This window comes from Aspergillus homomorphus, assembly GCF_003184865.1.
Source record: "Aspergillus homomorphus CBS 101889 unplaced genomic scaffold BO97scaffold_68, whole genome shotgun sequence".
NCBI classification, from domain to species: Eukaryota; Fungi; Ascomycota; class Eurotiomycetes; order Eurotiales; family Aspergillaceae; genus Aspergillus; species Aspergillus homomorphus.
In genome coordinates, this window is record NW_020291954.1 from 42,725 (window position 1) to 70,555 (window position 27,831).

The window sequence follows — 27,831 nt, forward strand, 5'->3', positions numbered from 1 at the left end:
TGAGCCAATAGCCATCAATAAAATAAAGACCCCGGATAAACCAGCATACACATCTCAATCCCCAAACGGACTTGTGAACCCCAAAACCTCTCCCACATTCTTATACAGCCCCGCCGGCATGGGCCAAAACCGCAACGCAACCCCCCGCAGAATGACCCTCTCCCTCTCCTCCAGCCCAAAATACCACTCCTCGACCCCAAACAACAAATCCATGATCTCCGCCTCAAAAAGATCATTAACCGCCCTCTTCAACCGCTGAATCTCCCACTGGAAGCGATAAGCCGGCAAACCCCAGGGCATCTGCCCCTGCACGCCAGACATAAACAGGCCCTCCCTCCCAGGCCGCCAGGCCTCCTCGCTCCCCCCCACGGCACCAAGATCTAGATTCAAATCCACCAACCCCAAGAACTCAGGTATCATACCTGTCTGCGCAGCCAGACGCCAATGCAAAGCCCGCTCGACAGCCCAATCGACGAAGCGCGCACGATCTAGCCCCGGATTCGCATCGTCCAGCACATCCTCACCGCCAACCTCCCCCAGCGCCTCGCAATCACCCCCCCGCGACAGCTGAACCAGTTGCTCCGTCAAATCGCTGATCGTGCGCGCGACATGATCAAGCCGCTTGCGCAGCGCAAACGCCACCGGCCCGTCGCGCAGGGTATGCGGGTTCGTGTACTCCGCTACCCCTGCGCTGCTACTGCTGCTGCTGCTGCTACCAACAAACCACGGCCGGTACTTATCCTTCGTTAACTCGCTGCGTATCATTGACGCCGTCTCCTCGGGGGATTGTCGGCCCAGCGCGATCAGTAGCCCGGCTTCCCAGTTACGGCGCTGGGTGCGCCAGGTTTGGAGGGTGGCGTGGTAGGTTGTTACTGCGGCTGTGAGTCTTGTGTGGTAGTCCTGGAGGGAGTTGCGCGCGACGAATAGCCGGGTTTTCGGGTCTTTGAAGTCCCTGTGTAGGAGGACGTCTGTGGGTGGGAGTGCGTCGCCTCCGAGTTGGAGTAGGCTGTAGGTGCTGCTCCGTGTATTGGGGATTAGATATACCGGCTCGTAGGCGGGGTTGTGGATGTAGTTGTCTTGTTTGTGTAGGGGGAGGTCGCGGCTGAGGCCTACGCGGATGGGTTGCGGTTCGAGGTCGTGGAACGCGGGGATTGCTGGTGGTAGGGGGATTTCGGGCCAGGAGAGAAATTCGTCCAGCGTTATTGGGTCTTGGTTTGGGAGGAGTCGGATTGGGCTCACAGGTAGAGAGAGGAGTTGGTTGTTTGTGCCCTCTGGTCGGTCTGGAGTGGTTCTCTTTGGGGCGCGCGATGGGCCTTGGGGCGGGGCGGGCCGTTTGTTTACCATTTCCTGTCGAGGGAGAGGGTTTCGGGTTGTTGGTGAGAGCGTGATGTGTGTTATGCAAGATGATCGTTATGGAGAAGGTGGTGGTAGGCCAGCGCCGTGAGAACGAGGAAAGGATCAATGAGGGATGTGTGTATGTCATGTAGAGTGAGGAGAAAGTGCATGCGAGCTCTGACCAGGAACGATGCGAGATTTTGTGATAGATAACGAGGAATATAGAAACAGATGCAACAAGACAATTGAACTGGATATGAGGTTGAAGTAAGAGCATTGTGACTGAGAATAGACTTGCTGTGCGAATGGGACACCAACCAGATGATGTCCGGGTAAAGGTACTCTGAGATGCGCTCGTATTTGAAGCTGAAGTGGAGAAAAGCTCAGCATGGAACACCTTCGACGTCGACCTCATAGTGATCCATCAAGTCATCATATGAGGAAAGCGAGGTGCACATAGCGGAAGAATGTATGTAGTATGGATCGAGAGTCGAAAAGCTGGGCTGAGCTCTAGTCAACTCTCTATTCTCATTGGAGGCATACAGCGCCGCTCACAACTCATCCTACACAGAACAAAAAGGCCGATGTAGGATCGGAGTGAACTACAGTCCCTGCAATATAGAAAAACCAGAGAATTTGAGCTCACTGAGTGCCAAGACAGAAGATAGGAGCGCAAGGACAATATTGTCTGGAACGGAGCCGACGGTAAATGTAGTAATTGATGCAGTAGCAAACCACAGAACAAGAACCGATTCTCTAGTAAACTATCACTGCAGACCGAATAAAGCATAGACACTGCGAACTCCGGCACAGGAACCGATGGTGGAATCAAGAATAGCAAGAATAAAATCAAACAATCGTATAATACAGCACCAGGACTAACAACCACAACATAAACATTCAAAACACTCAATGCAGCACTCGCACGCCTCCTCGCACAGGAAACAACAGCACATCGTCAGAAGACTGGGCGTAGTTAGCCAAGTTCGAACCATCAATCAAAGCTGGGGACATACCAGGTGGTGAGACAACCACGGTCCTTGGATTGGGACTGCTCTTGCGGTGGAGCATATTGCATCTGCTGGGGAGGTGGATATTGACCCCCTGGAGGTGGGTAACTAGAGGATACCATCAGCAACGCTAACGTATAACGAATCCATCGCTTTGCGAACGTACTATCCCTGGGGTGGAGGTGGCGGTTGTTGTTGTCCGTAGTATGACATGGTGGATGCTGGCTGAGCACCGACGGCAAGAGGAAGCTGGGGGAACTGAGCCAGGAGGGGAAAGGGACGCAAGCCCGACTATTATATTCTAAGGGGACAGACAGCCTAGGCAGAAGGGATTGGCATTTGTCCACCTCAGCCCTGCCGAGAGGGGAAATCAAACTGGTTCCTCTTGGCCCTGCAGTCGCCGCTGGGGGTGGTTCCACCCTCCAGATTGCCATTGGGTCTATGGGCAAGGTAATCCATCGACCGGAATCAATAGTCGGGAGTCGACGTGAAGGACAGATAGCAGTCAGGGATGCTCAATGGCAGAGTTGGCGCGTGGGGAGGTTACACGTTGGGAGTCCCAAAATAGATAGGTAACACCTAGCCTCAACTCTCTGGGCGCTTGCATTGCAGTCGTGGCGGCTGGGAGGGTCAGCTCATGCGACCACCATCCCCAATCAGCTGTTTGAGGGTTGATTGGTGCCAATGCTCATTGTCTCTGCCAAGCAGAGGGTGAGGGTCTCCAGGGTCATGGCAGTGAGAGGAATCCGTGGCGGTGGATGAAGATATGAAGACTGGCACACGCGCCAAGACGGCGCTTCGCCCCTTAAGGCTGGACTGGGGCAGCAGATATCATCCCGCCCCATTCAAGCGCCAATAGGCGGTGCAGCCAAGACAAGAAATTGAAGTCTCGAGTCTGTGACAGGGGGTGCATTGCCAATGCAGAAATAGTGCTGCCTAGTGTGCAGTGCATGTGGCATCTAGACCTTCAAAAGTCGCCACTTAACATGCACTTGGGCTTGTAGCTCAGTGGTAGAGCGCTCGCTTCGCATGCGAGAGGTCAGGGGTTCGATTCCCCCCAAGTCCAATATTTTTGGGCCTTGCCCTTTTTGTTGTGCTGTTTACCCGAAACTAATCTGCATGCTAGTATGTTAGTTAGCCCGTTTGGCATGAATTGTGGTCTCGGCTCTATCGCAATATATTTAGATCGTCCCGTCTCATCTTCCGTGGCAACGGCTTGGGGACAATCCCCTTTCGCCAATTTCACCTTGTTGTGATAAGTTCCTCCTGTGACGTGTTATTAATATGGCTTCTATGATTCCCACTTGCCCTAAAACAGTTTCCAACCCTGTCTTATCGACTGGACCAGGCAATATTTCTAAAACTATATACATTTTCCGAGAGTGTCCAGCTTGCGCACTCCCCTAAGGCAGTCGTGATCGTTCGTCCAAGGTGGAGCAAGGGGACGAACACGACAGCCAGCCCGCGGTAATTTATGCGTCGCGCACGCTCCAAGGAACCATGACCTCAGTCTTGCTGGCCCACGCTGGAGGGTACTCGATTTGCTCAATGTGGATGTCAAGCTCAGCATCTCTCTACCCTCTCCAATGACACCCTACCCAATCCGTTGCTTCCTCCTCACCCAAACCTCCTGATCAGCAGATTCTACAGTTTTATCCTCCGATGCCGGAGGGTCCCGCAGTTGCACCTCCCAGACCTTGAGCTTGTAGTTACCTCGATCCGCCTGGCCAGAGAAGAGGTCGAACGACCAGCCATGCTTGGGACACGTGATCCCCGCGCTCAGGGTAATGCCGAAGTCCTCGATATCGAAGACACTGCCCCAAGAAAGCGGGTACAGCGCGTGCGGACATTGCTGGGGGGAATATCAGCTCTGCAAGGGCGTACAAGAACGAACCCGGAGTTACAGCATGCTTACATGATCAATCGCATGGAATTTGCCCTTAAACTGGAAGACGAGGACCTGCTCGTTGATATTGCCCGGCATGTCCAGGTCTGCTTCGACGGGCGATTCGGACGAGCACGCACCGGCCGAGGTGGGGACATGGAATGCTTTGCAGCTGGCTTTGATCCGCGACTTGGCATCGTCTGTGTCGACTTCTGGGAAGTCGGACGTGAGGCCCACTTTGCGCCAGGTGGCGCCGGCCTGTGAGGGTCGTTGGAAGGGATTCATCGTTGGTATAAACTAAGACTTGATAGCTTGCAAATCTCTCTTCTCTCTCTTTCTCTGCGGGGATTGGCGATTAGTCATCCCCGACACTGCCTCCCCACAACCCCCACACTAAATCTTCCCCCACGGAAATGGCGTCCAGGCTACTGGTAGGGGTAGTTACGTGGTTATCTAGGTCTGCTGTCGAATCTGGTTCAAGTTTGAAGCACAATAGAAGGCCTTTGACAATGTACACACGTATAGCGTAGGTCCGGCCCAGGATACGGAAACAAAATAGAAAACGCACAAACAAGTTCAAGTACCAGACCAATCGCTAATAAATAAACCCGAAAAAGTCAAGAAGAGCCATCAACTTGACATAACTTGTCATTCTGCTCGAACCAAGAGAACAGTCAAGGATCACCACTCAGCCGAGGCAAAGGCACATGCCATCTTTGATCGACTTGATCTCCTTCGCACTCAGCGGATCCTTCCCGTCGAAACTGTTCGCCTTGCGCTCTGCACTCGAAAAGGTGGTGATGTCCAAGGAATCACCGCCAATTACCGCCTTACCGCTGCGCGTGGTAGAGCCTTTGTTTTTGCGCTCGTAGGCCTTGAAAGCCGTCGCCCATTTCCAAGGGTCCTTGGCGGTTGGGAGCTGCACATCGGCTTCCTCAGCCTCCTCTTCAGCCTCTGCGATGATCTCGTCGATCTCGGACGGCCCGTGGATGGGGATGTTGTGCTTATTAGCATAAGCAAGCAGGTAAGGCACAAAATGCTCGCCGGAATACGTCTTGTTGGTGGTCGACGGTTCGTCGTCGATGTATCCGTCGGACCGCAAGGCCTGGGCTTCCTTGGCGAACAGACCCATGACCATGCCAAGATTGCGTACGTCGGAGTTGGCACCGAGTTGTCCCTGCTTTTCGAGTTCGGCGAGCGCGGTCAAGAGCATCAATTCGAGCATGATGGAGGTCTCCCGGAAGAGCTCACCGTCATCGATACTGTGAAGAGTCGAACAAATCAGCGCCCGGGATGGGTCCTTGAATCGAGATAGAAATTTACCCGATCATAGGGTCAAGGGAATTGGCACCGCGCAACAACGCGAGTCCTTCACAGATGGCCCACTGTTCCTTCCAATTCCCAGAGGCTTCCTGGAAATCGAGCAACATGTTCTGCGCCACTTCGACGGCCCCGTATCCGGCGTGATCGTTGAAGGTGTACATCTGGAAGGCGTCCGGGTCACGCAGGTCCACCATCGTGCGATAGGTGATCAGTCTCTGCATGCCTGCTCGGGAAACCGTCCACTGGTGATCAGGGTGGTCGGCCGCCGGCTTGCGACAGACACAGAGCTCTCCCCCATCACACTCGACCGGCTCATCGGCCTCGTCCTCGCTGTCCTCTTCCTCTTCGTCTTCGAACGGGCTTGCAACTGGGCGTTGGGGGTCTCCTTCAGGAATTCATGATAAGCTACATCCGCGTTGGCGGAGGCTGAAACCTTGGCCCAGCGCTTGTTGCGGGGGACTGTGGTAGTTGCTGGCGGCATTGTGTGAGTGGGAATGAGCTTTTGGATACAACAATGTTACAGAACGATGAGGTGGAAATTGCAAAGGCTGAAAAAAGTCGGATGGGGTCGCTGATGATGTATCGGATCGCAACGCGGTGAGGCGCGCGGGGAAGACGCGTTGTTTACCCGGATAAGATCAGCACTCCTACCCTAAGCTACTACTAACAATCATTCATATTCAGCCCAGTCATGACTGTCTATCGCCGCCTTTTCCACCTCTCCCATCTCTCCTCGTACTCAATGCAATGCGGTATCATTCATCGGCTGCTAGGATGTGGCAAACCGAAAAAGGGTTGACAGGAATGTCAATCGGTGGAGCTCAGTGGGGCCGTGTCGGTTCACGCCCCTCTACTGTGCACATTCATGTAAACTTCATCAAGATGTCTTCAGTATTGCATCGCGCATTCTTCGCACCTCCGGCAGACCCCATCTCTGCATCCACTCGCAACTCACCACTTCCTCGATCGTCGCTCTTCCGCTAGGCTCGAGTACTAACATCGACCTCAACATGCGCTTGAACGCAATTCTTTCCTCCTCAGAAAAGGTATCAGAGCCATCTCCTCCTCGCACATCCTGTATAGATTACTCAAACCGCTCGTCCCAGTCCATGGTGCTGGTACCGTACCACTGACGGAGGCTCTCTTTCACATTCTTGCGTCCATCTTCATCAAACCAGTTACTTCGATTCTCCCACTTCGCCCACCACCTGTCAGGAAGCCTACCCAGCATTTCCACCTGCTCAATCGTAACCTCATCCAAGGTGACCGGTAAGGCCTCGAAAGGCGATTTAGTCCCCATGATATCCCAGATAGTGCATGCGAGCGTCCAAATATCCCCGGAAACGAGAGCGCATCACTCGGGTTCTCAGGGTCAGCGAAGCGAGCTTCCGGCGGTGCGATCAAAAGCGGCGTATGGGCTGTGAAGTGCCGTGTGACGCGAGGGTCGAACGCTTCTTCAAAGTCCGCAATTATGATTTCTGCATCCGCGAGGGAGATCTCGTCGCTGCCGAGCCCGAGCCAGACGGGGACGATGAGCTCGGATCACATCACCACCATTGCGCACAATCTCTGCTTAACGCACATTCGTGGGTGTGATAAATGTAAAGCGTTGGAGGATCTCTTCTTAGTCTTCCAGGGAGCCTCGCACCCAGTCTAAATAATGTGGCTTGTCCGGCTCTTTCCACTCCCTTCGTCTTCCGTGACGCGAGACATTGTCTGCCACCAGTACAGACTTACTAGGCTCCAATAAATCCAACTTCTCAGCTGGCCAGAGGTCAGGAAGATAGCGATCCTTGAAGTGATCGAGAAAGAGAATATCGGTCCCTTCGTCAAGAACGCCCTGGCCCTTCAACGAGCGAGAGACAGATGCGCAGAAGCAACCAAAAGGTTAATAAAATCTTTCAAGCCGGCCAGGTCGATTAGGAGGCTTGCAATTGCCGCATTGACAGGATCGATCTCTAGGCTGAAATAGTGTTTGCCACCGGGCCGGCGCACGGCGTCACCGAAGAGAATGGTCGAGTACCCTACATAGCCGCCTAGCTCGACCATGATCTTCGGCTTTCGTTCTGCAATTAGAAATGTCATCACTGCGCCCTTCTCCGGTCCGATATGGATCAGATGGGCCTGGTCCCGAGCAAATCGGTCGATTTTTGCCAAGACTGCTTCCGGGTTTCCGGGAAGGGAGGTTTCTACGTGAGGCAGGGAGGAGATGTGTTGCAACAAAGCAAGTTCACGTCCGTCCTGTTTCACACAATCAGTTGTTTCCCGACCCGATCAGGAACTTTGCAAGTGCCATACTTCACGGCTATATCTTGAATTACCCATGTCGGCTGCTGCAGGCTATTATTGACGATATGTCGAAGATAGAACTACTTCGCGAAAGGGGGAAGACCGATTCAGTGTGCATGACGTTGCACTGTACGTACAAGAGCCGGCCAATTTATCCTCGGAAAGCCCATGATCGATAACCATGGAATGACATGACTTTGATCTGATTACAGCCGAAGCCCGACTTGGCCTCGCAAGGTGATACTGGATCGGGCTTAGCGGGGTGTTGGCGCCGGCGGAATCGGGAAGGGCCCATCGGAACCCTAATCAGATTCTTCCGCCCAACGCCTCCCCAATGTCGGGCAATAGATTAAACACGCCGAAACTCGATTGCGATTGATCATCTGCTAAGTGATTTCTTCACCGATACATTTTAGATCTACCACTGCTAAGCCTTCGTCCACATGGTTTTCCCAGGCAAGCTAAGCTCCGGCTGTGTTCTCTGTCGGAAGCGCAAAGTCAAGGTGCGCAAGTACGCCGTCACTCTCTGCTATCAACAGACATACTAACGATAAGGGCAGTGCGATGAAGGCAAACCGGGCTGTAAGCGCTGCATCACGCATGGGGTCCCCTGCCCCGGCTATACAGACTCCTTCGCATTTCGAGGGTATGAGGTAGCGAATGGGGAACTCACTGGGAAATTGAAAGTGGTCAGGAAAGCGCGGTCGATTGACTCAAGCCCACGTGAGCCGAAACAGAAGAAACAAGACTTTGCCAAGGTAGAGCCAACGGGGATCCCTGCTTCGGTTGTCTCAGATGACTGTGAGCTTATGTCTCTTTGTTATTTTAACCACCACCATGTTCTGCGAGTGCAGCGATCCCCATGCGAGGGGCATCTGGCATTCTTTCCAGATCTTTTCCAAGAGCGCGGCGATGAACCATGCTTCAAGCATGCCGTTCTATCTGTGTCTTATCTTACGCTGTTTCACAAGGCGCGCGTGCACATGCTCCAGATCAACGCACGAAGGCACTATGGTCTGGCCTTGAGGCTGTTGAATCAGGCGCTTAGCTTCAGTCAGTCTCAAATCCGGGATGAGATATTTGCGGCGTCGTTGTTTTTGAGCATGTTCTCGGTAAGCATCTCAGAGATGAAGTTCAGGAGCAACCCTATACAGATTACTGATCGACGATATGGACAGGATTTGAGCGGGGAGGGTACAGCAACGGGCTCACTAAACCCCCACATACCCGGCATCTACTCGCTAATGCAACTGCGAGGAATCCCATCAAGAAGAGACAAATATAGCCGGCGACTATGTGGCTGGGCATATACTCAGATGGTGAGTAATGCTTCTCCCTCCCGCACAAATAGAACCTGTCCTAAGCGCGCGAAGCAAGTGCAAGCGATGATTCGAAGAGAATTTCGGTATGCATGCATGCCGTCCGCCTTCGACCAGATTGCCCATCCGTGCACCGTGATCCGCTCGTCTATTCTTACCGGGAGACTGTCGGATTTCTGTATGCAAGTCAGCGACGCTCGGCGCACGAGCCTATCATCCGTGATTGCAATTGACTCTCTGCACGCCTTACTTGATCAGGCGTGTAATCTGCTGATCGAACTCCATAACTGGCAAGCAACCATCCCCGACCACTGGAGGAATCAGTACGAAAGTTCGACGCTGTCTCCTTCCGAGCAATCCGACCCAGACACGCCCGAGTCCCACAGCACGCGTGATCCGTGGACAACGTGTTTTCTAGCCGGCGTTCAAGCGGCGCAGATCTCGTTCTACCAGCAGTTCCTTGATTGCTGGGAGGAGTTGCGCTATTTGCAAGGAGCGCACGCTTCGTTACCAGAGCTATCGCTGATGGATCTTCCTGATGATCCGGTCATGTTCCTACTGGATGGAATGTCGTATCAGGTGAGTGTGATATGTGCGACTGTCACGAGCACACTTGGCCAGTTCGATGCATATAATCGATTTGTACTTCACGAGCATGCCAAATTAGCCAACGGGTACACGCTTTTATGGCCAATGTGGGTGGTGGTGAACTGCCCCTTCTCAGCACCCGATGAGGTGTTGCTCTGCCGAGCGGCGATCGAGAGTGTCGGCTCAACGATGGGGTATAAGCTGGCCCTGAGCTTGATCGAGCCTCATCGTGTTAATCACCCAATAGCCAGCTACTGACACCTATAATTATCATGATATCACGATCATTGCCCCCAAAGCATCATACCAGCTCCATAGATACTAATGACCTTACAACCTCAACAAATATCGCCCTGCTCATTCACACTCATCCACAACTCTACCGCCCATACTCTAACTTCAGCTCCTAAATCAGCTTGATGCTCTCACTCCGCCAATCGTCGCTCTCCACGAAAGTAGTTAAACTAGCTTCCCAGACGATGATTCTCGGCTTCTGAACATCATAAACCGGTCAATCCGCCCTCGTGGCGTTCCTCCCGCGCCCACTCCACACGTTCGGATCCAAGTCCGTGGCAAAGCTCGCCCACGACCACGCCATAAGATGGCTCAGTTCCGTGTAACTCTCAGGCATACTCTCAAACGGACTGGGATGGTAGCCGTAGCCATCGAGGTTGTTGAGAATAAACGCCACGTCGGAGAGGTGCTCTACACCCGCCCCCCAGGCTATTCCTGCAGGTTTCGTGTTGAAGCAGTACGCGGAGAGATTCTGAGAGGCCCAGACCTCGCAAGTTCGTCGGCAGGATGCGATGAAGACTTGGTCGCCGTAGTAGGCTGCTGTTTGGCGGAAGCCGGGGTCGTAGGGCTGCGGAACGAGACGTTACCGCCCAGCTCGGTTAACGAGAGGATACCGAAGGCGATGGTGTGGGGTACAGGGCCAGGAGGCGAGTGGCGATGGACTCGTTGAGTGCGAGCTAGCTCGATGTTGCTGTTTTCGGGCCGGTACATGATTCTGAAGGAATGGGTGAATGGCGGGGAACAAGTAGGCATACTGGTCATCCAGGCCTTTAACTCAGTTATTCACGGGCTTGGGGCATTGAGTTGTCCCTTCGTTTGTTGTAGTCCCAGCGATGATGGGGACATGCAGGAAGGCACCATTCTTCGAGCTGTTGACTTGGATATCGCGCAACAAACTCGCCGTCGATTGTAGGTTCCCATCCGGAATTATACGCCGAGGTATTTAGGATATTGTTCAAGGTCCCAAATGAAACGCTTCGAAGACAGTGAAGTTTGTCCGCAGCGCGGCTGCAGCCTGCTGCGGCGACAATACCATCAAACCTACTCTGTTACTCTGAGGTCAGGTTCAGAGGCCTCTGCGGAATGACAGGACCGGACTCCATAATTCCAGCCCGGAAGAGCTTGTCGTCTCGGCCGTGATGTGCTCGAAGGTGATAGCCGACGCTCTCGGAGCCGGCGCTTTGTCCGTAGATCGTGTTTTTAATGGGGTCGCCTATTTTAAGGTGAGATTCGCACCATCGAAGATTAGAAGACGAAATTCAGAAGGCACTTACCACCGAAACCAGTGGTGTTCTCCTTGATCCAGTGAAGAGCAAGCCGTTGATCTTTCAGACCTAGGTTCAGAGCTCCCGAAGTGGCTACTTCGTCACTACTGAGAAGTCCGAAAGGCCCCAGGCGATAGGCGATACTGACTACTATGATAAGTTTGTTGATGGCGATTGAGTTATTGACGATGAAGGTCAGATATCTCTTCTCTCCGGGGTGCCCCTCTTTGAAGGGACCCCCCCCCTCCCCTGGGAGACCAATTGAGCACATATTCAAACGTGGAAGACAGTGGTAACCAGCCATGAATCTAAACAAGGACGGGGAGACTGCCATTTTCGTACCCGGAAGGCCTGATTACGTTGAGGTAGAGACAATATTCGCTTTGTATATCCTCCTGTTGTTCTGGGTTATTGATTTTCTCTAATATCGCTAGTTACTGTTATATTTGAGATACGTAGCAAAGTTTGGCTGCGAAAGAAACAGTACATCTGAACTTACGAACATCCAGATCGGCTAGGAGATGCTGTCACCTCGGAAAGCCCCCGACGAAGCTACTTCCCCACAGGACCACGAAAAAAGTTGTAAAACCAAAGCAACTAGGGTTCAATTCCCTTGAAACGGCAGCACGGCTCTCCACACAGGCATTTTTTATCCAGCTGTCTCCAGTAATGATTTGAATAATCCACTGTAATCTCACTTCCCGCAACAATACCACGTGAAACCACAATGATTTGCTCCACTCCCAGCCACCAAAACTTTTGGAACTGGCTATTCGGTCGACAGGAGTGATTGATGAATCGGGTGAAGTTACCCATGTCCCCCTGGAAAATCTGATAGGTGCTGTTGCGTGAACCGCCTACCATAACATCTAGACCCTCAATGCCTCTCGTGATGAGGCCCGTGAACTTAGATACGCCTGTGCCACGATCAAAGTTCTAACTCTCTATTAGTCGCAATGCAAATCGTTCATGTAGCACTATTGTAATTCACAAATATGCCAACGAGAATTGAAGCAGCGGGAGAGTAAAAGAACACTTACGCAACGGGCGATGACCCCATTGTTCTTTCCAGTCGTGGTGCGAAAAAGTTGCACCGGTACTGGACCTCGAACACCACCAAACAAATTCGGAAAACACATGCATTGATTCTCTTTTATGTCATCCGATTGCCTCTTCTTGCATACGAGGCATATTTCGGGATCTTTATGGGAACCTCGGCGTGGGTCCTCGGTACCAAATACTTCGCGGTCTAGCACACACTCATCGATGAAGCAATACTGGAACCCGTTAGGGAGCTGAAGGTGCTTGTACGTCGAAGCTAGAGGTACTGCTGTACTGTCTGGCATTATTACCCACTCGTGGGGATGGCCGTGGTAAAGATGCGGTGTGTCTTGTTTGATGACCTGAAGGAGGTCCCGCCATCCCGGATGGAGAGTGTCAGCCGCCACCTCAAAACTGGATCGAATGCGCCTCAAGCGTGAGGACAATCCCTCAGCAAATCCTGTGCGATATTTGCAAAAGCGGTATACACCCGTACTAGCGAAGATGAGGCTAGCCCAACCGCCTGCATCCTTGATTTCTTTGTAACCTCGCCAAATAGCCCTAGGTAGTTTGTTAGAGAACAATATAGTGGTGAGAGGAAAGGGGGAGAGAAAAACACGATAACTACATTCGATTGCGAAGATCTTTTTCTTTCCATTTCAGGATTATGCAAGCCTCCTTCAACACCATCATTCGCGCTTCGGTTGTTGAGAGTTCCTCGTTCTCACATAGCATAACGGCGACTCGAGCTTCGAAACATTCTACCCAGTATGTCTGAACAATCATTTCTAGAGCACGGGAAGACTGGCTTTGATTGTAGTACTTCAGACATAAAGTGCTTATCTCGTGGAATACCTATCCATTCTAGTAATTAGCTGATTTATACACGGCAAAGTTTAAATGACATACCTCGACGCTGATAGCTGTGCGGATATCGACACTGGGCTCTATAATCTGTAGCTGTTAAACGTTGTGTTTCTTTCTTGGCACCGACGAACATACTGAAGAAAAACGACTCAGCTGGACCGGTGAGTGCAGCTGTCGCCATATTCCAGCTATGAGCTTATCAGCAGATGTCGGTTGTAGCACAGGCAATGGTAACCCCTCTCCTGATTTTTTCCGCAGCGGAAATCTAGTGTCACTGTGAACTTGTCGTACAAATTGACCGGGAGCATGCGAATCAGCCGCATTAGAGGGAGAGGTGCTATTATCGCTACCGTCCGGTTGAGTCTGCCTAGAAGCATCCTTTCGAGCTAGTCGGAGTCCGCCTACGGTCTTGCGCCGTTTGCATGAATGATTATCTGCTTCATGAGGGGAACAGTGTGAGTCCGGACTGCGAGAGGTATTCTGTACTTGATCCTAACTTTCTAGTTACATTTTTGCATTTGTTCGATGTTGGGAAACTTACTTCTCGGTGAGCCGGGGGAACTGGCGGTGGCAACAGCAGCTTTCTACTTCCGGGATCGATGCAGCCCTCTTCAGGTCAGAATCTGTGCGAAATTCGCACTCCTTATCAATACTAACTAAGAAAACTTCCCGCGTCTGTGCCGCCGAGCTCGCTCTATCAGTGCGTAGTGAATTCTCAATTCTGAGGTGTAGCTGGAGACTGGCAGTCTCTTTTGCACCGCATTCGCCAGTTACACACGCTTGACTGCTCTCGACGCTCCGCCTTAGAGCCTCAACGGCCGACTCAAGTTGCGCTGAAAAGGCTGGATTGTGAAGAAGGCTACACAGCTGGGAGACAAGCGGTGAAGGTACGGTGTCCATGATCAATCAAGAGCTGTCTTCTTCAAGAGGGAAACGATATGAAAGCGAACGATAACCATCATCGGCTGTGAAAAGAGCGATTGTGGCGTACCGTATTCCTAGAAAGCCAAGAAAGGCAGATTCTGCCCGGGCAGAAGGGCTGAGTCATTCATGCTGCTCCACAATTAATCAATCAACTAATCACCACGTCATCAAAGCCTTTTTTCCGGTGGCGTGGAGAGGCGTTGCCTGGAATCAGTTGGACATGTGGTTGATATCGATGAGAAACGAATGCGTATGTAGCAGATAGTCACGCATCATGGAAAGATGTTTCTGACATGCTTTTGTGTTGTACTTCTGATCTGGATAGTCCGTAGTCACCAAGCCCCGCTGCCCCGCTTACGCTGCAAATCTGAAGTGGTTTGAGGAATATCAAGCAGCCAATAGAAAGCATACCGTTTTCGGAAAGAATCCATTGTGGTGCCTATATAAGGGTGGACATCACCTAATGCTATCTCTTTTGTTTATTCCCTACTCCCCTTCCACCATGTCGGATGCGAGATATCTGAGCAGAGAGAATATGTCTTCTTACACTTATGACGAGAGATTAGGATGGAGGCGCTTTCGTGCATTGAATCCATTCAGGGGCATGTATCACGATGTCCGTCGGCGGCTGCCCTACTACTGGAGCGATATCCGAGATGCTCTGACCTATCGAACATTCGCAAGTGCAATTCGAATGTACTTTGTCAAGTATGTGATTGAATTGTCTATTTGATATGCTTCTTATCTAAAGTATCACAGTATTCTCCCTGCGATCGCTTACACTTTGGATATGTATCGACGGACGGGGGAGTTCTATGGGATCAACGAGGCGCTCTTCTCCTCGGCCCTCGCAGCCATGATTTTCAGCATCTTAGGCGCACAACCACTTACTATCGTTGGCATCACAGGCCTGATATCACTCTTCAATTATACGATATATGACATTATTGTCATCTATGAGCCGGCGATATATGCCAACTTCATGTGCTGGACAGCAATTTGGGCGGCGATATTCCATTGGCTTGTTGCTGCTTGCAACTTCTGCGACTATATGCGTTATGTGACGGAGTTTTCTTCTGAATCATTCGGTGCATACGTAGGGATAATTTATTGCAGTAAGTTCCTTATCCGCCCAAGTTCAATACTACGATGCTAACCTGAACAGTCAAGGGAGTTGAAGAGCTTGCTAATGAGTTCAATGTCTACGGCCCGACGGCTGGGTTCATGAGCTGCATGATCGCCATACTATATTTTCTCTCGGTATACGGCCTAGAGTGCTTGGGTTCCAGTACAGTCGGTCTCCCGTGGTTTCGAGGCCTGCTTGCTGATTACGCCTATGTGGTATGCTCTCTAGTTCCTATGATCTTGCTCGCACCTTCCTCTTACCTTGTATACTAGGTCGGGACCCTCTTTTGGGTAGGCTTTGCACATATTCCTGGAACGCTCAAGGAGACTGGTATTTCGTTCGTCCCTATCAGCCGAGCATTTTACCCCACACAACCGCGTGGCTGGCTGATACATTTCTGGGAGTTGGAGGTCAAATGGGTATTTGCGGCCCTGCCTTTTGGGTTTTTGGTCATGCTACTGTTCTACTATGACCATGTAAGCCACTTTCTAGCGATTGTGAGGATGTTTGCCATGAAATACTAACTTTCCCAGAATGTTAGCAGCCTCACAGCTCAAGCCAGACAGTTTCCTCTGCGAAAGCCTGCAGGCTTCCACTGGGACTTTTTTCTCCTAGGCTGCACAACCTTTCTCGCCGGGATAACCGGTATCCCATTGCCAAATGGCCTTGTCCCACAGGTAACAACTTCTTACGTTTGGAACTAAACAGTAAAGACCACATGCTCACAACCCCAGGCACCTGTGCATACCGACTCTTTGACTATTTACCACACGGATACGCTGATCATCCCAACTACGGGGGGCGAAAGCGCGGAGCTCCGCCGCCCTATAGTCAAAGCCACTGCTGTCATTGAACAACGTGTCTCTCACTTCCTAATGGGCCTTGCTATTATTGGTACCATGACTGGGCCCCTCCTCATAGTCTTACACACCATGCCTTCTGCAATTTTTGCCGGTGTCTTTTTCATTGTCGGCTGGGGTTCCATCGAATCGAACGGTATCTTCCAGAAGACAATTTTCCTTCTCCGCGAGGAACGCTTTATCCAGCGGGACGAACCTTTATTACGTGTCAGGCGGCCAAAAATAATACTTTATATCTCCTGTCAGGCATTTGGGGTCGCGGCTTGTGTTGCGATTTCTCAGACGATAGCCGCCATTGGGTTTCCGATCTTAATTATTGCTTTGATTCCATTTCGAGTATGGGTTATGCCAAAGTGGTTTAGCAAGGACGATTTGGATGTGTTGGACGATCTGACAGCGGATAATAGTACGGTATTGGCAAGCCTAGGGGGCACGCCGAGGTTTCCGGGGCCGCAAGACAAGGAGAGAGAGGATTATGGACTCGCGAGACGCTCTTCAGAGCAGAAAGGGGAATTCTCTCGACAGAGGTTGGGAAGCATTCATCGATGATGTCGAAAAAGAATCATTGTTGTTTGTGCAGCGCAGGCTCGGGGATTTGTTCATAGGATGGCATCACGTCAATATACTTGAGGTAAGAGAAGATGCTAGTTAGCAAACGTATATATCATGGTATGAGTCTAGGTTTCAGTTCAAATTATCTATGAGCTTACAAGCATCTATACTCGCTGGAGATAGGACTAGGCAGTACTGTAGTAACGAGCATTGCCTTTTTTCAGCGCCACCTTTCACTCCTCTAGTCTATACTAGAGCTTTGTTGGATAATTTGGAGATTGTCGGACCATAAATAAGTGTCTATCGATGCTCTGGCAAGTAGCAACCGTACGAAGTACTCCCGAGAAAGGAAAATCGCTGAGACAAATGTTTCGGTAGAGAGCAAATTGGGCATTCGTATCAGCACGCTGTTTAAAGAAAGAGTACCTTGAGGAAGACTGGCTCAAACGCTTGCTTGGATATGTTCCATCGTTTGTGCCAGGATTGTGCTTCTACGGGTATTCACCGACACTGCTCAACTTCACACGACTACTCGTGCGAGCCTCGACGTTGAGAGTGGTATTGAGGGTCCTCAGACAGCAATCAAGAGGATACTTCGTCTCTGTCTATTGAGCTTCTCTGTAGTCTGCCGAGATCAAGCCTAGCGGAGTACTACTAAGTCACTCTTCTCACCTAGGAAACCAGTTTTAGCCATGCACGATCCCAGATTACATCAGGCGAGTTGCAGCAGAAACTTCCAGGATTCAATTACGTCAGCTCAGAGTACACCAGTCCGGAGATAATAGTCTAGAAGTACAAATTATCAACCCATTATCTGTTTTAAACGCCAATTCCCTGGGGTCGCTGCCCATCTACTCATTCCACTCGTTGTAAAACTGCCGATGCCGTTCGTTGAGAGGAATCTTCGGAAACTAATTATATTTCAACTTATACTGTATAATAAAAGCAAGCTTTGGGTGAGATTGCGTCCTCAATGTCCACACCATATTTTACGCCGACTAACACAAGGAATCCCTCTCAAAACCATGCTTGTCAACCTTTACAAGAGTTTAATGTTTCGATGTTCGCGTTATGGCAACCCTAATCAACCTTATTTGGATCCTAACAAAACTTTAATGGTCCATAAAGTGCTCTCATGAACCTGTTAAACGTCGATTTGTGTAAATCTGGCGCACTCCAAAGCGTAACACTTTGGCAGCCAAGCGAGGTAGAGATATATAGTTGAGGGAATTGAGTGGTTTTGTCTAAAATTGGTAAGTAAATACTAGAGTGGCTTAACCTAACCGTTAACCACTCTAGCTTTAGTTATGGACTTTATACTGCTGAAGAGTTATACCTTTCTTGAATACATCTATACAGAATGACTGAGAAACATTTACTAAGGAATATTTAAATTCCTATAGTCCGGAGCAGACAAGATAGTAATAGTGATAGTACAGTGCCTTGCAAGTTTGGATTTCACACTTTATAAACCCTTTCGCTCTTTCTAAGCGCACACTTGTAGACTAGTTCGAATAGAGTTAGGCTGTTGTTGAGAGTCTTTTACACATTGTATCAAGATAACTCGCTGAATAGTGTAAGATCAACTAAATTTATCACATGAGTTCACTTGAATTCTAGACCTGCGAACAAGCTAAATACTTTTTCGGAATTGTCCAATAAATCAGGAGGAATAGGGGTAATCTAACTACTTGCAATGGAAAATGAGAATGATACAAGGAAGTAGCCCGAAATGACCGAGCGGGTGCTGCTGGAAACAGAATACTAGAGACCCAGATCACATGATTTAGATCATGCTTCAGAACCCGATCGAGTCGTATCACCAAAAAATAGACTATCCATTACCTGTCTGTAACCGTGGATATTAGCGGTCACCGAAGTTCGACAAATATCCGCTCGAGACATGCCCAAATGTACAGCCACCAACCAGACTATTCATCACATTAAGCTCACGAACAAAATTCCACGGGTCAGTTCAGCCAGAAAGTTTAGAAGACATGCCGCTATCTGACCAACTTTCAAAACCATACACAAACCTACCAGGATTCAAAAACCGAAACATTGAAATAAAGACTTACCAGTTCCTTTTTATCATGGGTGAATATATGAACTGCTTTTAACTATGTTATAATATGGCAGTAGACGGTCCTATGGGTTCAATTTAGAGGACAAGACACTATTTAACTCAACAATCCAAAGAAATACTTTTTGTCCTGCAAGCAAACATAGAATTGGTTTCACTTTCTCCCCCAACCATGTAGTGCTGATCCAGGACAATGCCGGCAGAGATCAGTAAGCTGTTTTGTTAACAGCAGCAAGATTGGGGGTTCCAGCTTCATGTCCAGTATACGGCTTGCATCCTCCTTCTGCACGGAGGCGTAATTCATATGCAAGCCTGTGGAAATTACTGTATTTGGGATTCTGGCGCAGGCAGGAAGCTAGCCCTGCTATATGTGGCGAAGCTAGTATGCCCTTAGAATATAATCTAGGTTAAGGGTGAAAACAAGACTTACCCATAGAAGTTCCACTTAGAGTTGCCTCTGCATCTGTGCTGCTTATGCCACAGGAGACAATATTTACTCCAGGTGCATTGAAGTCAAGGACTGAAGACGGTTAGATCAGTTTATTATCTCTTTAAGCCGGGGTCTTACTCTGGCCCCAGTTAGACCACGGAGGCATTGTATCCGTCTGGTCAATTGCCCCGGTAGTCAGGGCGTTCGGTGAACGGGCTGGAGAGGAATGGTGAGCATCTTCCTAGCAAGAAGTTAGTTTATCAATAGAGGATAAGGGATATAAAAGACTGGTGAAATAGAAAAGTAGTGCAGGAGCAAGTGAGAGGAAGAGTATAACTTACACCCCTGTTACCCGCTGCTACCGCAACAACCATCCCTGCTTGAACCGCAGCGTCCACAGCAGAGTCCAAAGCCGGACGATTCCTCCTCCAAGGCTCAAATTCAAAACGGTCTTTGTGATGTCTCGCTCCGTCTGAGCATCATTTACAGCCCATTCGATTCCCCTGATGATTGTTGAAGTATCAGTAGACCCTGAATTGTCCGGGAAGACTTTAACAGCAACAACCGTGGCTTTTTTTGCAACACCATATTTGGTACCAGCTATGGTACCCGCAACATGCGTGCCATGTCCTTGATTGTCAGTATCACTAGCGCCACTAGGGATTGCTATTCCCTATTCAGCACGAGCCCTGCCATTGGTATCAAAGTCCTATAAAGAAGGTTAGAACCGAGTTTTATAATATAAGGCAACTCATACGTTGTGATTAATCTTGATACCAGTATCAACAACATAGGCAGTTACGCCTTGCCCAGATTCATTCTCGTCATAAGTGTACTTATTGTTCCCAGAATTATGCGGGCCGCGGTGTGAAACGCGAGATAAACCCCATGAGGGGAGATTGGGTTGCTCGACGTTATCTTGAATATGAAAGTACTGGTTCGGTTCAACATAGTCGACCTATAAGAGCTTAAGCGAATAGTACATTTGAAGGGGGATTCGGCAAAAGAGAAATAAAATTATAGGGTAAAGGGCTTCCAGATTACCTCAGCTGAGTTTTTGATTGTCTGTAAAACATCGGGAGAGAAAGTTCCCGTATACCCTTTTAAGGTGTATGGAGCGTGTTCTTGTGCAGTGGTGTGTGCATCCCATATGGTCTGAAACGAAAATTTCTCCAAGCCTGCCGGCTTGTGCAATGTTGCCACAGAGCTCTGGTCAGGCTGGGACTTAATCGAGTCAATATGAGATGTAATATCCCGGTCGTTGATATCAGGTTTTAGAACCACGATATAGCTATCAGGGATAGACTGTACAAGATCTGCGAAACCCAGATTGAACTCTTAGTAATCAGAAGGAGTAGGTTGCTGGTATTCTCTTATGTAGGAGAATGTTTTCCATATGCTAGTATCTTTATATATAGCTACTAGGAGATGGTTTTCAAGAGATGATTGCAGAATTCCACCTTCCAAGGTAAATCAGCTGGTTACCTATCTTTCTTCTACATGCATGATCAGATGATAGACAACTGACGTAAAGATTATACTTTTCAAGATCACAAGCACCTTTTTGACCTGTTCTAGACTCCATTTTAGATCTGCTTGCAAGTGCTACCTAGAGAATCTGGTGGCTTGCATAATAAGATATTATGTTAGCAAGAAACTTAAAAGTTCTAACTTCTCGTATAATATAATCTATGGCTTCTATACTTCCGTTTGCGTACAATAGTTCGTAACGGTACAAGTCATACCAGTAGTATACATTTTTAAATTGTGGTTTGTTTGGGTGTTAGAACACGTCATCACATGCGCATGGAGACAGATCTGGGCTATCCAGACTTTAGAGACGACCGGTTGCGTCGTTTGTTTTTATTTCAAATGTGCGTATAGGAACTACCATGGGATTCCTCCTCACAAAGAAACTGTTTGCTCAAACAGACGGTTGAATTCAGAGCAAGCGCATCCATATGCACAAGGAGATTTGTCAGCCATGATTTTAGATACAAGGCACGCTATAGGTGCTTGTTTAATTATTTTGAGCTCAACCTTTTCCCGAATACGACCAGATAACCCTAAGAAAGACGATGACTAGAATTTGTAATCCTGTTTTTGTTGAAAATAGAACATAGCTACCAGCTCTAATAGTCGAATGTAGATACGGTATTTAGAGTTTTCGGCCTTCTTATAGAGCGATCTGGATGGGACTAGATCGCTTCCAAACTTAATCTAGCTTAACCTTTTATTGTACCATGAATAACGCGGTTTGGGGGATCTGCGCCACCGGAGGTGGTTTTTTTGCAATAAGTCTGTTTTCAGTCTATAGCTGAAGCCCTTTTGTGCGATATAAGACATGTAATGCCCTGATTGTCGATAATTTAGAATTAAGATTGACCGACACCCACCCTTACTATATTGAGGACAGTGCTTCTGGCGGTCTTATCACCAACAATTATTATCGTGCCAACTTGTCTTCCCTTACCTAGCCTTGCCCAAATCCACACGTACTTCATACCTCTTTCCGCGCTAGCCATTTTGCCATGGCCTCCGATATCATTCCCCGACAGATTACCGATACAAACATGGTGCCTGACTACGAGGTTAAACTCCGGCTTGACCCAGCCAAGGTTCTTGACATTGATCAGGGACTAACAAGAGATGTAAAATCGGCCTTTGATGTGCTTTCGACTGTCACTAAACTGAATGTCCAATTCCTTGATATGAAGTGTAAGGAGATCTATACCGCCGGCTGGAGCCCCCGCATCCGCAAGACGGAGAACAAGAACGATATTGAGCTCACATATAAGAGGCGGTATGCCATCACGGACGGTGGCATCGACGCTGTCCTCACTACAGCTAATCAGGATGGTTTCCACACTGGTAACACAGAATTCAAGGCGCAGGTTGAATGGGGCTACCAAAAGCAGACACTCTCTATAAGCCACAAGGACAAAGTGAATAATTCTGGGAATAGTGGGATGGGTTTGCCAGGAACGAGTGAATCACGTCAAATTTTAATCAACAAAGCGCCAGATAAGTTCGATAACTGGAAGTATCCAGAATGGGGTACCAGCACGTTATTTGTCTCACGGATTTTCGGCCCTGTCCTTGCAAGACGCTTTACTGGCAATTGGAATGAATTGGAGCTTCACCTTGAGGTCTGGCCTCTCGTCAACTCTGAGGGGACAGGAATTGAGCACATCGTCGAAGCGTCTTTTAAGACAGAGAACCGCGGTACAGCCTCACGTGAGCGGCGCAACTTAGTCAATTTTTTGTCTCTGCCGGAAAGAAATTGGTTTCTATCGCAAGACTCGCTAAAGACGCAGCTCATTATGGAGCGATACTAATATGAGAAAGTGTTGGACCCCTGGTGCTTCCCCATGATCTGGAATCTGTGGTGACGAATTTTGAAAAAAAGGGTATGCTCTGCTAATTATATATTTAGCTATGTTGAACGGTGCTAAATACAGAGGAAATGATTTCTTTTCTGATAGTGTATGACACCTCTGATACTTGTTTCCTGCTTCACGGGGATCACCTATGCCCTCGAAGTCCTGCTCGGCGTCCAAGCCTGCATAGCGCTGCTGGTGTTCTACCACTTCTCCAGTAAGGCCATTCTACCCAACGCTCCGGGGCCCGTCGCTGTGCGCTTCTCTCTGCTTGCCAACAGTCGCCTCGTCCGCCGCCTCCGAGAGGAATTGTTCTGGATCTGCAGGAGATTAAGAAGTGGGACGCGCCCGCCGCGCTGAGCTGGTGACGTCAGGAACCGGATGCGTCCCGCGCGAGCGAGGCCTCGACTTGGCGGTGGTGGGTGGATATCGGATGGGACGTTATCCCAAGGAGCTGGAAGGATACCCCTCCGCCTCCTCCTTCCCTTTCCTCGTCTCCTCCTCCTGCTTCTTTCCTCTCTCCGTCATCGTCGGCTTCTTTTTCTTTCTCATCTTCTCCAGGGGCTTCAGAGGGGAATAACGGCTAGGTTCCGTCAGCAGTATGAATACAGTTGTTGAATGGACGTCAGGGTCTGATATTACTGAATCTCGTGCACAACAGTAATCTTTGATCTGATGGTCCGAGGTATGAAAGAAAATCATACTCAGAAGCTGAAAAAGCAGTACCCGGGAGCCTGCTAAAGAAGGCCCCCCGCCATCCACCACGGCTCGTGTAGCCGAGGGTCTGATACCATTCAAGCATGCATCAGCCCTCTTAGGGCAAGTTCCGCAGATCATCCAGTAGCAAGGTTCCCGTGCAGCAGGATTTCACACAGGAGACGAATCATCTACACCATTTTCAGGTACAATAGCATTCGTCCACATACCAGTGCTGTGTAGATGCGACCGTGTAAGTGTTTCTTTTTCGATTTCGACAGGTAGTACGCAAGGCACCTATTTATAGTCCGTGGGGACGCAAGAGGGCGCACACACAGGATGGTCGTTGTGACAAGCCCCAAGTTCACTTTATTTAGTCACTGCTGGAGTCAATCCCTTCAGGTCTCGACAGAATCCTAGCAGATCCGGTAGAAGACAAGAGAGATCGGGCTTTGCGTTTGGTTCGGACAAGAACATGTCTGTGATTCGCTCAGCGCAGCGTCCAAACTCAGCGGTAGAAGAAGGTACAGTGCTTAATTTGTATAGCAAGTCTACCACCATGCCATCAGGGTGAATTTACGCTTCATGACTTAAGGCAGCGCAATAAATAGGGAGGTGCCTGCTTCGGATTGGCCGGAAACTGTGGCGGACTTAGTTAGATAGTACAACCAATTAACGGTAGCATAACGACACAACAGCAACATCGTATCGAATACCTCCTTTGAGACAATGGCACCGACACACTCCTTCTGCTATATGTTCTTCTATTCTTGTCTCTAATAATTGGCTCAATTACAGTGTGTCTTTGCCTCTGCCGGCAGAACCACGCAAAAAGTTAAGTGGGACGGAACGTTAAATAACGACATTACATATCAGAGGAATCGACTCCATCGTAAAACACCCTACTGCATAGCCTGGACCAAGTTGCCCCTTCTCCCCATTATTCCGCCGGCGCAAGCTGTTGGCTTCGGTATCTAGGTTCTTCTGCTTGACTAGAGTATACCTCTATATCCTTGTCTGGATAGGCCGTCGATCAGAGTAGACCGGAGTGAGCAGATGCCACCAATTGCCATATGAGGACTAACAGCATGTCTATGAGTTAGTGTACGCTGAAACAAAACACAAACCACAGGCTTAGCACAAACGGATTTACAATTGACATTTGAATATACAAATCTATTTAATGGCAACATTAACGATAGTAGAACTTCCGCCAGGTGTTGATCCGGTACCCGTAGTAACACCTGAGGTACTCACCTGGCCTGTCCTCGGAAGCGCCTCAGGATGCTAATCTGGTCTACAGTTCAGAGCCTGATGTTCTTAGAAGGCAGAGCTGAAAAAAATTTGAAGAGGGTCATTCTGCTAAAGGAATTGCTCTCAAGTCAGGTTTTTCAAAGCGGTTCCTTTCATGGCACTTACCGATATCTTTCTCTTGTTAATGAAAACTGTCACCCTGAGAGTATCTTACTCATTCACTCTCTACACCATTTCCCGACGAACTCCATTCCACTTCACAATTTTATTTGTGAATATCTGCTTCTAACGTTCCAATCCTCAAGGATAAAATGACCCCAGCGAATCCTCTCCTCCTCTTCCTCCTTCCACCTCGCAAGTCAGCGCAAACTCGACCGGCACCATGAGGCTCTCTACTCTGTGGTTTGTCTTCGCCCTCTGCTTTAGTATAGCAGTTGCGGTGGCTGATATCTCGCTTCCCGCTGAGACTACCATCCTCGAGGTGATCAACACTGTTGTCGTTGTCAGCACACGCGGTAATGGCGTGAACCACATGGCTAGTTGCCCGTGTTGCACCACCTACCCTGTTACCACACGCACCTACACTGTCAGTAACGGAGTTACTCTCTCTTCGACTGGCAGCGTCAGCACATCAACCATCCCCCAGCCGCCCTCGACCGCTACTGGCCCACTCCCATTCCCTGCGGTTACCTCTAGTGCATCGGTGATTGCCATCCGCTTCCACGATGCCATACCAATCATCGCGTCCTGGGCACTGGACTCCGAGCCGCCTCTCCAAACCAAAGCCATCGACAGCGTCAAACGGGTTAAGCATGATATCGAGGACCTCGCTGAGAAGAGCGGCCATACAATGCCTAAGTGTGGTTGGCAGAAACGCGGTTTGTTCGATGGTCTTTTGAATCTTGCTGGGAACACTATTTGGCAGATTTTGGATAAGCTCTCGTGCATCGATACAAAACTAGATGATCTTGTGAAGAGGATCAAAGACAACGATGTCAAGGGAGTCCAGAACATCGTGGAGGCTTTGGACCTTGAAAAGCCCCCTAATCCTGGCAAGGATAACAAGAGTTCCACCTCCTCCTCGTCGAGTTCAACATCTTCGTCGTCATCATGTACCTCGAAGTCAACTGTGCACCATGTCACGGTTCTTTGTAAGCCAACCTCTACGATTACTCGTGGTTCAACCGTCTCAACTACCACATGCTCTCCGACAACCACCATCACCATCACTGGGTGCTCTGTAACCGAAACTACCACAACAGTCACCAGCACCCCGGGTTCCACACACCTGTGTTCACCGCAAGACTGCGGTAATGCATGCCGAGCTGGAAAGGGCGGGTGGGTATTCGTCTCGTCAGTGAACTGTGCCTCTATCCCGACAAGCACCGTGTCAGCGCTGCCCACGGGCAACGGAGGAATAATCCATGGTCGGCGTGGTCTCGTTGGCCAAGCCACAGGACCCAAAGAATTCAACCTGACTTTCACCCTTGACAAACGCAGCTTGCCTGAACTCTCAGAGGTGAATCCATTCAGCTGGCTCTTGTTTGTTAACCACGCCATAACCTACAACGACCTCTGGGCAAGCCAGCTCAAACCCGTTACAGGCAAATGGTACCCCTGGCCAGAAGTGTACTCTGCGCTTGGCGTCAAGGGTCTCCACGGATGCACAGTGCTAATGATAACCACGAAAGACGGCGTCTACCTCTCGCACATGTTCGAGTCTCCTATCTTCCGCAGCGGGGACGAGCCCACTGTACCCGATGACTACTTCATGGATCAGACATTCAATGCACTGAGGACGGGCCGTACCGCACTCGACGGTGTCAATGACCAGGTCGAACCGATGCAAGGCCTTTGGGGAACAGACGAGCACCCCGGTCCCCTACACCGAACGAACAATCCTCAACTCATCATAATTACGCCATTCGTGGAAAGCCGGCAACCCCAAGAATATGTGTACCCCCAGCGTGTGAGCTGGCTAGCTGCACAGTTTACCCACTTCTTGTACTTCCCCAGCAGCGGTGCGCCAGAAGACAAGGCACCTATCATTCGCGGGTACGAGCGGACGGATTTCTGGGAGTCCAACAACGACGATTCCGACTCTGGCAAGGCCATTCTGGAGGTTGAAAAGTACAACAGATATCTGCAAATAGGCACCCGTTTCCTCCCCATTGGGCAATGGCGGCTGTGGCTATGCGGGAAGCATGTGATGGACTACGAATTCTGGGATACGGGGGCAGTTTTTGGTGGGCAGGAGCATATCCATCGGCGTGATCGGTGCGCGGGACATACTGTTCCTCCCACGATGGTGACCTCAAAGAGCACTACCACCACCAGCACCTCTACCACCAAGTCTACTACCAAGTCTACAAAACCTACCGACCCACCGACAACAAAGCCCAGTATCGGTGATCAAACCTGCCTCTCGAACCCGAAGCCTCACCAACCGTTCAACACCCACGCTATCGACCAGCTCGCCGCCCTATGCGACCGCGGAAAGATCTCGCCATATGATCAAGAAATGGGACCAGACAGTGAACCGATCAAATGGTCAGCGGGGTCCCCCTCGAACTCGCAGTACTATGTCACGATCAGCTGGGTGAAAGGATGCAACGGACCGAAACAGATGCCTATCGCACCGATCAAGGACCAGGCGGTGGGATACTCTTGCCAAAATACCATCAAGAATAACTTCAATAAGTGCCTCGACAATGATGCTTATGGGGGAAGTAGAGTGCTTGGATGTTTGGAGTATCGGGCTTGGGTTGAGAACTGATCCCTTTATCCTGAATCCAAGGATTCCATGCAAATCTAGGCGATTCTGCTTACTGCTTTCTTAATTCTTCTGTTATCAGCTGGGCCTTCTCTCAGGTTCAGCAGCCAACAGTCGACTTGCTTGCTGATTTCAATCAGGACTTGCTTGCTACTATCAATCAATCCATACATTCTCCTTTACGTTTTACCTCTTCGAGATACTCCTGCGGCTTCAAGGGCGGGATTTCTAATGTATCAATTAATGAATCCATAACGAAAGATAGCCCATGTAGTAAAATACCCAAACTAGCGACACTAACCATCACCTGTTTCCCAACGATCGCGCGATCAATAGCTGACCCGCATCCCCGACTTACTCCACCCACTGCACTTGGTCTCATTACCTTGTCAACCGAACGACCTGGAAGAAGTTCAAGGGATTCAAAGTACTAAAAAGCAGCAAAAACATACAACAGAAGGGATTCGCTGGTGGTCACCCACCCAACTACTAACCTCCCGGCGTGTGGCTTAAGTACGGCTGAGCGGACGGGAAGCC

The 27,831-nt window shown here is 49.7% G+C and overlaps 11 protein-coding genes and 1 non-coding gene across 12 annotated transcripts, besides 1 other annotated feature; 5 read left to right on the forward strand and 7 right to left on the reverse strand.

The window, feature by feature from the left end:
* Window positions 1–28: 28 nt before the first annotated feature.
* Window positions 29–1,794, reverse strand: BO97DRAFT_253674 (uncharacterized protein). The gene has a single exon (XM_025690871.1). It carries the CDS (start codon window positions 1,342–1,344, stop codon window positions 55–57), a length of 1,290 nt encoding a protein of 429 aa, XP_025546499.1. The 5' UTR covers window positions 1,345–1,794; the 3' UTR covers window positions 29–54.
* A 1,545-nt stretch (window positions 1,795–3,339) lies between these two features.
* BO97DRAFT_t270 lies at window positions 3,340–3,411 on the forward strand. Its single transcript has one exon. It is a non-coding gene; the product is annotated as a tRNA-Ala (tRNA).
* A 301-nt stretch (window positions 3,412–3,712) lies between these two features.
* BO97DRAFT_446939 (Rieske (2Fe-2S) protein) lies at window positions 3,713–4,515 on the reverse strand (the record flags this gene model as incomplete). The annotated part of the gene is made up of 2 exons (XM_025698710.1): window positions 3,713–4,197; window positions 4,261–4,515. 2 exons carry the CDS (start codon window positions 4,513–4,515, stop codon window positions 3,940–3,942), a joined length of 513 nt encoding a protein of 170 aa, XP_025546500.1. The 3' UTR covers window positions 3,713–3,939.
* A 251-nt stretch (window positions 4,516–4,766) lies between these two features.
* BO97DRAFT_378712 (uncharacterized protein) lies at window positions 4,767–6,093 on the reverse strand. Its single transcript, XM_025693127.1, has 2 exons — window positions 5,554–6,093; window positions 4,767–5,492 (listed from the first exon to the last, which is right to left on the reverse strand). Exons 1-2 carry the CDS (start codon window positions 5,772–5,774, stop codon window positions 4,919–4,921), a joined length of 795 nt encoding a protein of 264 aa, XP_025546501.1. The 5' UTR covers window positions 5,775–6,093; the 3' UTR covers window positions 4,767–4,918.
* Window positions 6,094–7,275: 1,182 nt separating this feature from the next.
* BO97DRAFT_253693 (uncharacterized protein) lies at window positions 7,276–8,345 on the reverse strand. Its single transcript, XM_025690872.1, has 2 exons — window positions 7,852–8,345; window positions 7,276–7,794 (listed from the first exon to the last, which is right to left on the reverse strand). The coding sequence occupies exons 1-2, from the start codon at window positions 7,876–7,878 to the stop codon at window positions 7,402–7,404; spliced, it is 420 nt and encodes a 139-aa protein (XP_025546502.1). The 5' UTR covers window positions 7,879–8,345; the 3' UTR covers window positions 7,276–7,401.
* Window positions 7,943–10,044, forward strand: BO97DRAFT_378714 (Zn(II)2Cys6 transcription factor). Its single transcript, XM_025693128.1, has 4 exons — window positions 7,943–8,345; window positions 8,403–8,954; window positions 9,021–9,161; window positions 9,216–10,044. Exons 1-4 carry the CDS (start codon window positions 8,286–8,288, stop codon window positions 10,005–10,007), a joined length of 1,545 nt encoding a protein of 514 aa, XP_025546503.1. The 5' UTR covers window positions 7,943–8,285; the 3' UTR covers window positions 10,008–10,044.
* Window positions 10,045–10,260: 216 nt separating this feature from the next.
* On the reverse strand, window positions 10,261–10,796 carry BO97DRAFT_429389 (uncharacterized protein; the record flags this gene model as incomplete). The annotated part of the gene is made up of 2 exons (XM_025697360.1): window positions 10,261–10,611; window positions 10,680–10,796. The coding sequence occupies 2 exons, from the start codon at window positions 10,794–10,796 to the stop codon at window positions 10,261–10,263; spliced, it is 468 nt and encodes a 155-aa protein (XP_025546504.1).
* A 1,109-nt stretch (window positions 10,797–11,905) lies between these two features.
* BO97DRAFT_473733 (SET domain-containing protein) lies at window positions 11,906–14,116 on the reverse strand (the record flags this gene model as incomplete). Its single annotated transcript, XM_025700269.1, has 7 exons — window positions 11,906–12,244; window positions 12,349–12,910; window positions 12,978–13,204; window positions 13,259–13,303; window positions 13,352–13,696; window positions 13,758–13,823; window positions 13,874–14,116. 7 exons carry the CDS (start codon window positions 14,114–14,116, stop codon window positions 11,906–11,908), a joined length of 1,827 nt encoding a protein of 608 aa, XP_025546505.1.
* Window positions 14,117–14,675: 559 nt separating this feature from the next.
* Window positions 14,676–16,675, forward strand: BO97DRAFT_356627 (anion exchange family protein; the record flags this gene model as incomplete). Its single annotated transcript, XM_025692174.1, has 6 exons — window positions 14,676–14,848; window positions 14,900–15,255; window positions 15,306–15,481; window positions 15,539–15,742; window positions 15,800–15,943; window positions 16,001–16,675. 6 exons carry the CDS (start codon window positions 14,676–14,678, stop codon window positions 16,673–16,675), a joined length of 1,728 nt encoding a protein of 575 aa, XP_025546506.1.
* Window positions 16,676–18,967: 2,292 nt separating this feature from the next.
* BO97DRAFT_438478 (S8 family peptidase) lies at window positions 18,968–20,341 on the reverse strand (the record flags this gene model as incomplete). The annotated part of the gene is made up of 7 exons (XM_025697914.1): window positions 18,968–19,140; window positions 19,192–19,281; window positions 19,330–19,432; window positions 19,533–19,625; window positions 19,679–19,864; window positions 19,949–20,149; window positions 20,291–20,341. 7 exons carry the CDS (start codon window positions 20,339–20,341, stop codon window positions 18,968–18,970), a joined length of 897 nt encoding a protein of 298 aa, XP_025546507.1.
* A 1,381-nt stretch (window positions 20,342–21,722) lies between these two features.
* On the forward strand, window positions 21,723–22,529 carry BO97DRAFT_356656 (uncharacterized protein; the record flags this gene model as incomplete). Its single annotated transcript, XM_025692176.1, has 1 exon — window positions 21,723–22,529. The coding sequence occupies one exon, from the start codon at window positions 21,723–21,725 to the stop codon at window positions 22,527–22,529; it is 807 nt and encodes a 268-aa protein (XP_025546508.1).
* A 3,532-nt stretch (window positions 22,530–26,061) lies between these two features.
* Window positions 26,062–26,748, forward strand: BO97DRAFT_307818 (uncharacterized protein; the record flags this gene model as incomplete). Its single annotated transcript, XM_025691177.1, has 1 exon — window positions 26,062–26,748. A coding segment is annotated over one exon (687 nt), but the record flags the coding sequence as incomplete, so codon positions are not given.
* Window positions 26,749–27,675: 927 nt separating this feature from the next.
* Window positions 27,676–27,761: a sequence feature (Protein overlapping with rRNA (BO97DRAFT_356646, RAL07356.1) was converted to a misc_feature.).
* Between the last annotated feature and the right edge of the window lie 70 nt (window positions 27,762–27,831).

Bases quoted from the DNA above. Each gene is read 5' to 3' on its own strand.
- BO97DRAFT_378714 (XM_025693128.1), top strand. From the start codon at position 8,286: ATGGTTTTCCCAGGCAAGCTAAGCTCCGGCTGTGTTCTCTGTCGGAAG. The intron at 8,346-8,402 runs GTGCGCAAGTAC...CGATAAGGGCAG, and splicing joins GTCGGAAGCGCAAAGTCAAG to TGCGATGAAGGCAAACCGGG. The intron at 8,955-9,020 runs GTAAGCATCTCA...CGATATGGACAG, and splicing joins TGTTTTTGAGCATGTTCTCG to GATTTGAGCGGGGAGGGTAC.
- BO97DRAFT_253693 (XM_025690872.1), bottom strand. From the start codon at position 7,878: ATGGGTAATTCAAGATATAGCCGTGAA. The intron at 7,795-7,851 runs GTATGGCACTTG...TGTGTGAAACAG, and splicing joins ATTCAAGATATAGCCGTGAA to GACGGACGTGAACTTGCTTT.
- BO97DRAFT_378712 (XM_025693127.1), bottom strand. From the start codon at position 5,774: ATGCAGAGACTGATCACCTATCGCACGATGGTGGACCTGCGTGACCCG. The intron at 5,493-5,553 runs GTAAATTTCTAT...GACTCTTCACAG, and splicing joins TCCCTTGACCCTATGATCGG to TATCGATGACGGTGAGCTCT.
- BO97DRAFT_253674 (XM_025690871.1), bottom strand. From the start codon at position 1,344: ATGGTAAACAAACGGCCCGCCCCGCCCCAAGGCCCATCGCGCGCCCCA.